The sequence below is a fragment of the Salmo salar genome, chromosome 21 (assembly GCF_965601325.2).
Source record: "Salmo salar chromosome 21, fSalSal1, whole genome shotgun sequence".
NCBI lineage: Eukaryota > Metazoa > Chordata > Actinopteri > Salmoniformes > Salmonidae > Salmo > Salmo salar.
This window is the reverse complement of record NC_138311.1, coordinates 37,254,399-37,264,869: the sequence shown is the minus strand read 5'-3', so window position 1 is coordinate 37,264,869 and position 10,471 is coordinate 37,254,399. Positions and strand designations below refer to the sequence as shown.

The 10,471-nt window shown below is 40.2% G+C and overlaps 1 protein-coding gene across 1 annotated transcript; it reads right to left on the bottom strand.

Annotated features, from left to right (window-relative positions):
* Nucleotides 1–8,100: 8,100 nt before the first annotated feature.
* Nucleotides 8,101–10,163, bottom strand: LOC145862581 (myosin light chain kinase, smooth muscle). Its single transcript, XM_082967148.1, has 2 exons — nucleotides 9,385–10,163; nucleotides 8,101–9,081 (listed from the first exon to the last, which is right to left on the bottom strand). Exons 1-2 carry the CDS (start codon nucleotides 9,884–9,886, stop codon nucleotides 8,360–8,362), a joined length of 1,224 nt encoding a protein of 407 aa, XP_082823274.1. The 5' UTR covers nucleotides 9,887–10,163; the 3' UTR covers nucleotides 8,101–8,359.
* Nucleotides 10,164–10,471: the final 308 nt, after the last annotated feature.

The following is a 10,471-nucleotide window of genomic DNA, read 5'->3' as shown; positions in this document are numbered from 1 at the left end:
AATTCAGTTTGGAAGAGACAAAATATGAATGTGTTCATTCAGCTTCATTATGGCCAAAATAATGTAACACTATTATACTACTATTAAACTATGTTACTATAATAAGAATAGTTATTCTAACCTTTAACACATAAGGTTCCACTGCTCTCTTTAAATCCAGCAGAATTTGTTGCCCGACATGTGTATACTCCCTCATCACACTTTTCTATTTGGGTGATTCCCAATGTAGCCGTGGTTTCTTTCATTTCAAGTTGATATTTCTGTCCAGCCGTTATTTCTTTATCGTCTTTGTACCAAGAGATGGACATGGGCTGAGATCCAGATACTTTGCTCTCCATGGTAATGTTGTTACCAATATTTCCATCAACTTTCTTAAGATTTTTTGTGAAAGATGGTGGAAGAACACGATCTGTTAAGGGGAATATAACTTTTTTCATTATAACATTCTTGTAGTTCCTCAAGTCGTAATTATGGAAAAAGCATAAACTACAAAACAAACCTAGCACTGTGACTGAACAAGAGCACTGATCTTTTCCGACGCGGTTGGACACTTCCATCGTGTATTCACATGTGCCTCCTTTCTCTGCCGCAACAATCTTTAAGATGGCTACATTGTCTTTAAGAGTGATTTTATATTTTCGACCTCCTGTAATCTCCTTTCCATCTTGGAGCCATTTCACTTTAAGATCCGGGCTTCCTGCAATTGTGCATTCCAAGGTTGCTGATTCCCCTGAAGTCACGTTGATGGATGTGGCTTTCTCTAAGATTCTAGCGGGTTCTAAAATGTAATTATACAAAGATTTTTAGATTTGAAATATCAACAATGGCCCAAAATAATATACTTGTGTGAAATATTCTGAATCTAACCTTGAACTGCTAAAGAGGTTTCACATTTTTGTTGACCAGCCTCATTCTCTGCTTGGCAAGTGTACTTTCCACCATGGCAAATGTCAACAGCTGCTATTGTCAAAATGGCGAAATTATTCTGAAATGCCATGGTGATATTAGGGTCATCATCCCTAAGCCATTCAGAATCCTTCATCCACTTGACAGTAATAGGGGCAGAGCCTTTTATAGTACCCTGCAGTTTAACAGCATTGCCCAAAACTGCTGTAGTGTTCTCAATCTTCTTTGCGAATGATGGTGGTTCTAAAAAATTACAATTATAGCAATAATAGTCATTATAATTTAAAGGAATACATAGGTAAGAGGAATAAGAAGAATAAGAATATCCTCCATGAATGTGTTTTATTTTAACTAACCTTTCTGTTTAGCAATTGTCTTTGCAGTGATTGAACCAACATCATTTGACACAACACATTGATATTCCCCAACATCTGCACTTTCAAATGAGCAGATCTCCAAAGAAGCAATCGAGTCTTGAGAAACAATCTTGTACTTCCTATCGGAAGTGAGTGGTTTCTTACTCCTCAACCAATTGAATTCAAATGGGGCAGTGCCTGCAACTTCACATTGGAAGAGGGCAACAGTGCCCCTGACTGCTTCAACCATTTGCAATTCCTTTTTGAAGGATGGTGGTTCTGAGAAGAGATATTTGATACAATTTCACAATAACATAATATTCAGAAGACAATATCAAATATTGTAATTATCTGCATAACTGACACAACACACCTTTTATAGTTAACTTGGTGCTACAGCTCTCACAGCCAGCTTCATTCAGCACTTCACATGTGTAATTTCCACTGTCTAACAAAGCAATTTCACTGAACTCCAAAGTAGCAAAACCGTCCTTGAAAGTGATTTTGTATTTCTCGCCAGCCGAGAGCTCTTTGTCATTTAGAAACCAGGTGACATGGAGTTCAGGTGACCCTTTGATTGTGCACTGCAAACGTGCAGCTATGCCTTGCTTCCAGACCAAGTTGGGCTCCAGTCTCTTTACAAAGACTGGGGGTTCTGCAGGATGTATGCATTGAACAATTGAACAATTCAAAACAATGTTCTAAGAAGTCATTGCTAATGAACAAAACTCAGAAAAAGAGGAGCAAATACAAGTTAAAAGTATGAGATTTTGTCAAAAGGCAGTTGAAGATGCAGCTAAAAGATACAGCTGGGTGAAGATATTGCAAAATCTATAAATCTATCTGATCATAATCCAAAGATGTTAATTTCCATAACTGCATATATATTGTGCCACAAATACTGCAGAAAGCTTGAAAATGAACTGCTTAGCCTTACCTTGAACCTTTATTGAAGTGGAGCAACTTGTGCTTCCAGCATCATTGGCAGCTGTACAGACATAGTTTCCAGTGTCTTTAAGTTTTCCTTTTGGAATATCAAGAGTGACCATCTTATCTTCAAAAGACTGTTTACAATCCATTGTTTGATGGAGCTTTTTGCCATCTTTTATCCAGGTGATGGACACTCCGGTATCCTCATCCAACTGACACTCAAGGTGCAGTGGATTTCCAACAGCGACTGACACTGATTCAAGTGTTTTCACAAAATAAGGTTTGTTGATGACCTTCATCTCCGTGCTGCACACAGCAGTTCCAACACTGTTGAACGCTTTACACAGGTAAACACCTTGATCAGTAAGTTCAAGTTCTGATATTTCAAGAATATATTTATTCTTTTCTGAGGAGATTTTGTAGTTTCCCCCCGAAGAAATGGCATTGTTGTCTTTATGCCAGACAATAGTCATCGGTGAAGATCCAGTGACTACACACTGAATGTTTGCCTTTTTCCCAACATACAATGTCAATGGATCAGGCTTAGTAATAAAGGCAGGTGGGAAAAGTTCTATGAAATTTGAAAATAAGAAAGGGAAAAAATACATAATAAAACATAATAATTAACAACATATTAAGATTTATTTCAAAACCTGACAAAATCCAATAACCTGACAAATCACAAGGGAGATCATTTGTTTGAACTTTTTGAGCGAGTATAGATGACCATAACTAGATTTGTGGAGGGAAGAAGCACATCATATTCCTAAAACCATAACCTTTGGTACGACAACCTGTTGAAATAAATTAAACAAAAGTTCAGTTCACTCACCAGTTACGTTGAGTTTGGCGGCACAGGTGTCACTGCCATTCTGGTTTGTAGCCTTGCAGGTATATTCACCATTGTCAGCTTTGGTTGGGCTCAGAAGCTCCAATGAAGATATCAGTTGCCGACTGATGATCCTGCAATTTGGACTCTCTTTGATAGGAGTGCCAGACTTGAACCACTTGAACTGCACATTTGGTGCATCTTCAATCTCACATTCGAACTTGGCCTGGCTGCCAACATTGATCTCCAGGGGCTGGATTTTGTACCTGAAAACCGGTGGCACTATAATGTGCAGGGAAAGGGAAGAAAATAGTACAATTAACACACTGGCTATGATTCTAGTTGATGTAGTTAAAAGTGGTGAAATGGTGAACCTAGGATGGAAGGTTGCAAACAGGACTGACCAGGAGGGACTGTGGAGGGAAATGATGTTAGGTTTGGATCAAAACACTTCAATGAAGAAAATGAGACCAAGATGAAATGTCCAAGAAAGCATGCAAAAAGAGGGTTTCAGGACTCAATGGGGAAGACGAGAGTGATGTGGAGTCAAAGAGGATGACGGGGAATGGACCAGAGGTGGATTTTTAAGAGAGTGATATGGGTAAAAAGAAGATACCTTGGAAGAAGAAAGCAGGAGGATATGGGGGTGGTATCAACGGAAATATTACTGTTAATTTATAGTGATTTTTTATAGTGATGCATGCTAGGAATCACCAATGGAAGTTTATGTCGCGTTAGTTACTATTTTTATGAAAATATGAAAATATCCCCATTATCCAACCTCTCGAGACAACAGTGAGTCTTGATGTTGTTGTAGCCTTGCCAGCTTCATTCTCAGCCTCACAGACATATTCTCCTTCGTGCTTCTCCTTGACAATCTTGTCGATTACTAGTGTGTATGTGTCATGGTCTTTCGAACACTTAAATTCTTTGCCAGATTTGACCAACTTTCCATTGAAAAGCCAGTTCACTTTTGTGACACACATTATGGTCACACTAAACGTAACCATACTATTCTTCTCTGAACAAATATCCTCCAGGGGAGTTACAATAATGGGATAAGCTTTAGTGAATTGCTCAGGAAGTTTACTAATCATGACTGCCTCTGACAGAAACTCCTCCATTGTTTCTTTCTGTATAAACACATGAGACTGTTCGACAGGGACAGAGGCGAAGGGTACTGCTGTGGTTAAATCTGCAGCACCTACATCTCTCTCATCATGGCTTTTTACTGTCACAGATCTGGTCTCCTGCCTTGTAGTCTGCCTGGATTCATGCACCACAGTGCGATCCTGAGCTGTTATGCTTTGGAACGAAGCCATCGTTTCAGTCTTCTGAGCAGCAGACTGGGCTACAGGGGATGTGAAACCCGCTGCACTCTCTGTTACTCGAACAGTTTCCACCACCGATGACAGCATTTCTTTGGATTTTGCACTGCTAACATTTGTTTTCTGAGGCTTGACTATTTGCATTGTGCCAGGTTGGTCCAAAATGAGGGTCTGTTGCTCTCTATAAACTATAGCATGGAAAGCTGCTTGGAGTTCTGTCCTCAGATCAGCAGTCTGAGGGTATTCTCCTTCAAAAGCAATTGTTATTTCCATGGGGGCACCTGGTGTTGTGATAAGGTAGGTGAACATTGCACCCTTAGTTTCCCTACCTACCTTCACTTCCTGTACCTCGACAGCCTCCAATCTCTCAACAACGTCTGCTAGTATAAGTGGCTGGTCACGAGCCACAGCAGACTGAAGCGCAGTTTTCAACTGATGTCTGATGCCCAAACTTGTTGGTTTTGGCATTGGGATCACAAAGGTAAGTTCCTTTGGAAGAACTTGGCTCTCCTGAGACTCGTGCACAAATAATACCCCTTTAGGCTGAGTCTTTACATTGACAACCAATCCTGCAGATTTTCCAATTTCACTTGATTGCTCACCAACAATGATGTGTTTCTCCTCCAATAAAATGGATTGTCTCACTGACTGACCTTCGTGGATCTGAACAGCAAAATCCTGTTCAGCTGCATGTAAAATGGCACAACCTTCAGTTGCTATTGCCTTCTCTTCAATATAGACAGGCTTTGTCGGGATCTTTGGTTCAATTTTCACTACAGGTTTGAATGCATCATTTACTTTCAAACTTATGGTATGCCCCTCTTCTATACTTTGAGTGTCAACCACAGTTACTGATTGCATAATGTTCCAGCGATCCTCCTTTTCGATTAATGCACGCTGCTGTTTGACATCCCTGGTAAATGGTGTTTCTTTGGATATCTGCATGGGCATTGATGTGACCTGAAGAATGTTCTGAGGTCTGTGTTCTGTTCTAAGCTCTGACTGAACTCCTGTCACAGACACATCAAGATCTTTGGAATAATCTGCACTAAACTCCCTTTTATCCTCTGAGGTTGCTGCATGTTTGCGGGCTCTTTCCTGTTTCTGTACTGCAGTCTGCTGATCTGGCTTCTCAGGACTAAGTATACCTTCTTTAGGTAATACACTTTCTGACTGAATAGACTGAAGATGTAAAGGAGCTTTGGCTTCTTTTCTTGGTTTAATTGAAATTGTGTCCAGCTGAGCTGAAAACTCAGATATCTTCTCACAAGTGACAGATTTCCATTCATTGTGGGTGACTGTGTGCAACAAAGTAGGGCTTTTTCTTGCATGTGCACTCTCTGGCAATGGCTTCTCGCAAGTAAATCTACCTTCAGACTGCAATATATCTTGCTTACTAATCATCTGTAGATGTAAGAGCTGTTTCTCTTCTTTTTCAAATTGCAAAGACATAGAGCTTTCCAAACCTGGAATAGCTTTTGAGTGTTCAGTCTGGAGCAGATGTTTTTCTTCAGCGCTCATGGCTGATTTAAATAACCTATCTTTACTTACCAAAGCGCTCTCTTGTTTAGGTTTGTGTATTTCAAATCTCTGCTCTTTGGATAAAGTATGTTGAGTCTCACTGACCGGTGCGACCACTGGGTTAGGACGTTCCTTCTCTAGCAGGGACTGAGTGGGTTTATCCGATGTTGATAGCGTATCACAATGGCGCTCTGATAGTGGCAGTTGCCCAGTCGATGTAGCGGTATATAAAATCTTAACACCCTCTGTAACTCTGAAGCTTCTCTCTTCCTCAGGCCTAGTGGTTATACCTAATTTCTCTTTCAGAATTGGTAACCTGGTTTCAGCTAGATGACTACTGACGACCTGTTTTGGTTCCTTAGATGACTTAATCTGTTCTGGTTTTCTGTCTCCTAAAACCTCAGTTCTCACTGTGATTAGAGGAATAACCTCTTCTGATGTGGCAGACATTATGTTTGAATGATGTTCCCTTGCAGGCTCAATTTCTAAGATTTCCGGGCTTTGGATACGGTCAGAATGTTGCTCTATGAGTTTTTGGCTCTCTTGGACAGCAGATGTAAAAGCGGCCATATGCAGTTGTTTAATAGGCGCAGCTAAGGCTGAAGGTGGTCTGGTGGGTGTCACAGACACTCTCTCTTCTACCTCATGTGACTGCAGCACTGCAGCCTGGTGGGTGACTCGCTCTCTATGAAGGGTAGCAGCAGAGATATCCAACTCTCTAAGGGTGTCCACTTGCTCGCTGGAAATAACCTGTCTGTCCTCAGTACCTATGGTGTACACCATCTGATCTCTGGCCCTGGCTTCTCCAGGAAGGTTGACCATGTACAAGCGTGACTCTGTAGCCTGTTCAGTCATGGATACTTTATAACCTTTTTGTTTCTGAACAACCACATGTTGTTCCTGGTGCTGAGATATAGAGACAGACTCTCTGAACACGATTAGCTCAGCACTACAAGAGGCCTCCCCAGATGGGTTGGAAGCCCTACAAGTGTAGAGGCCACTGTCCTCCTTTTGGATGCCCTTCATGTTGATGAAGCCAGATCCATCTGGGTTTTTCACCACAATACAATACTTACTGGGCTGAATTTGATAACTACCCTTAAGCCACTGAACCTCTGGAAGAGGATTCCCAGTGACAATATATTTAAAGAGAGCTAGACCACCTTCAGAGCATTGTACAGGCTCAATAGTTTTAATAAATTCAGGTGGTTGGCCAGTGGGTTTGAACATTTTCTCAACCTGCCTCTCTGGTTTCTTTGTGTCACTTACTTGGATGTTCAAGAAAGTAGTACAGGTTGATTGGCCAAACCTGTTGCTTGCAGTACAGGAGTATTCTCCTTCAAATTCCTTCTCTACTTTGTTAATGACGAGGGTATATTCGTCTCGCTCTTGAACAAATGTGTAAACTGATGAACTTGTTATAACCCGACCATTGTGGAACCACTGGACATTAGGCTTTGGAAGACAAGATATTGTGACAGTAAATCTAGCTATGTCCCCAATAGTGACAGCTACTGGTGAGAGTTGGGTCACAAAAACTGGCTTTTCTTTTTTCTTCTCCATTGTACTAGAATAAAGTTTGGACTCTGGCTTGAGTTCAAGTGTTTTGCTTTTGCCTAATTGTAGACCAGTGAAGTAAGACTCCTGTTTTTCCTCTTCAGCTGAGACAGTGAAGCTAGAGAAAGCTGAGTAAAATAATTACATTATGTTATCACTTACAATGTATAAATATTAAGATAAAAAAACAATAAAGCAATAAATAAAGGAATGCATGTCAACGATAACACCTCTTGAATTGAAATCAGCAAGACAAAAAAACATGCATTATTTTAATTTCACATAATATCCATGTAGGTTTCACCTATTGCATTACAATTCAAGGCAAATATTATGACCGTTCAAGATAGTCACATGCCCAACATATAGTTTTACAAAGGGCATTATACATGATCATATTGCTCCAGACATTTCCAAAAATATCTGCAGGATATGGGCCTGTGCAAAAAAAAAGATAAAGGGCCTGTTTCCCAGTTCCAGATCAAGCCTAGTTATGGTCTGCAAAGCACCTCCAACTCTGAAAGTGATTTTTAGTCCAGGAATAGGCTTAATCTGAGTCCAGGAATCTGACATTCAATCACATGTTAATGATAAAGAAAATATATTTACCTTTGACTTCCTTTTCCTTTTTCTCCACCTCCTTTTCAACCACTGTCAATAGACAAACATTTATAAATTAGTGATTTTTATCAAATATATATATAGTACTTACTGCTAGAACCAGGTAACATAGGTTACATCCATATGGTCAACATCTATTTTGCAATGATGAAAACAATCTGACATGCTTTGGTTTTGATGTGATCATACAGTGAATTCCGTCTCTTGGGAAGCATGTAGTAAACTGAGCACATCTCTCTCTCTTTTCACATTTAAGTCAGTGTACTTGATAACCTGTTTCTTAGCACATTTGTCCATGAGCTATCATTTTATTATTTATTTTTCTTGTTGTATAGGGCAGTATGGGAGCTGTGTGAAATGTGGAGTTGACAAGAACGGCCAATAGTTGGAAGCAGTCTGAAATGTGGAGTTGACAAGAACGGCCAATAGTTGGGAACAGTGTGAAATGTGGAATTGACAAGAACGGCCAATAACGGCCAAGAGTGCATATTGGTGGTAAGGACCAAAGCATGCAGTTGCCAACCTTTCATCACTGTGCTGCATTCAGCGTCTCCAGCTGAATTGACAATTTTGCAAGTGTAAACGCCACCTTGCTTAGGACCAACGTTCATAACATTTAAGCAGCACAAGGGCCCCTTGTGTTTCAGAGAGTAAGAAACGGACTCTTCGACAATCAACCGATTGTGTAGCCAAATAACAAACGGAGTAGGGATTCCCTTTATAACGCAAAAGAGAGACACGGTGTCTCTAGGTTTGGCAAGGATTTCTGGGGGCAGTGTCACAAGGAACTCTGGGTAGGTGGCACCAATGTAATCACATTCGTATTCTCCATAGGGTATAACATCAGGGTAATACTCATGGCTTATCTGCCTTTGAGTTCTTTGTGAGAATGGCGGCAGAGGTCCAAGACTCTGTAAGGACTCCTGCTTGTCTTGGTCAGAGGGCTTTTTAGACGACTCCCTGTCTGTCTTAGAGTCTTTATTGACAGAATCGGAAGGAATTGGTGTTTCGGCTTTGGGATTCACTTCTTTGGCTGGGTGAGAATAAAGTTAAGGGAGATTTATTAGGTATTAAGAACATCAGTCAGAGGACATCAGTAAGAGGGTATCTTAGATCTAAACACTGGGAGTTAGTAAGATGGGGAGATGGTGTTAGGAGCATGCTTTGAATGGGAAAAAAAACTATACTTACAAAATAAATATGTTATTACATTATATTCCAATCGGTTACAATCTAAAGGAAATATTAAAAGTTTTAAAGGTTTTACAAAAGAATCAAGCGGAATGGAGGTGAAATGGACCAGAGAGTGGAAATATTAAATAGAAACTGTATCCACCTTCAACTGTGAGTTGTGCCGAAGTTCTGTTCTCTCCGTGTTTATTTTTTGTGGTACAGAGGTATGTCCCTTGGTCGCCAAGCTGAACATTGAGTATGACAAGCAACAGCACACCTCCATTTTGGGTACGTTTCACCCTCTCTGTGTCTGTGAGGTTCCTTCCATTATGATCCCACACTATTTCAGTAAAGGGTTGCCCGTCGAACGAGCAGTTGAACTGAGCCATCTCACCACTTTTGACTTTGACGTCATTCATTTTCAAGAGCAACTTAGGGCTTCTAGGGATGCTCATTTCAGAATTCTCAACAGTGGTCACCTCAACCATCTTTACTGATGAAGATGACGTTTTCATTGTGGACATCTTAGACACAGTCTCATAGGTCTGTACACTGTGTGATCCACTGACATCCACTGACTGGTACCCTTCTGAACACATTTCCATTTTATGACTGATCATTGTTCCCCCAGTGCTTGACACACTTTGCCTAGCTACAGATTTCATATTTTGATCTGGGAGAATTAGAAGAGTGTAATTTGGTCAACAATCAACTGCTATCAAAATGAACCTATACTATGAGTAAAGGAAAGTTGAATCACTTTGAAAACAGATTATTCCCCAGGGTAATATGAAAATAAGGAGAAAGATCAATTGAAACATACAAGTACATGCATAGCGCAAAAATAAGTTCTAGGACAAATAGTATCTATTCTCAACCTTTAACAATACAAAAGCACACTTAAATTAGACATACAGAACTAACTATGTTCAATAAGACTTTTACTCACCTTCAAGTGCCAGATATCCTGCGCAAGTGACCATTCCTGCCGAGTTTCTGGCAACACAGGTGTATTCCCCTTCATCCTCGGGGTACACTCTGGAAATCTCCAGCTGGCAGGTGTCATCGAACTGAGACATCCTGAAGGCATCGGACTGTCCGATCTCTTTCTTGTGGACGTACCAAGAGATCTTTAGATCTAGCAAGAGAAAAGTTTGGTTAATGTCAAAAGTATTAATAATACAAGATTATTAATGCTACTTTTTATGAATAATGCAATACTATTATTATTTTAATTTAACAGTTTAGGG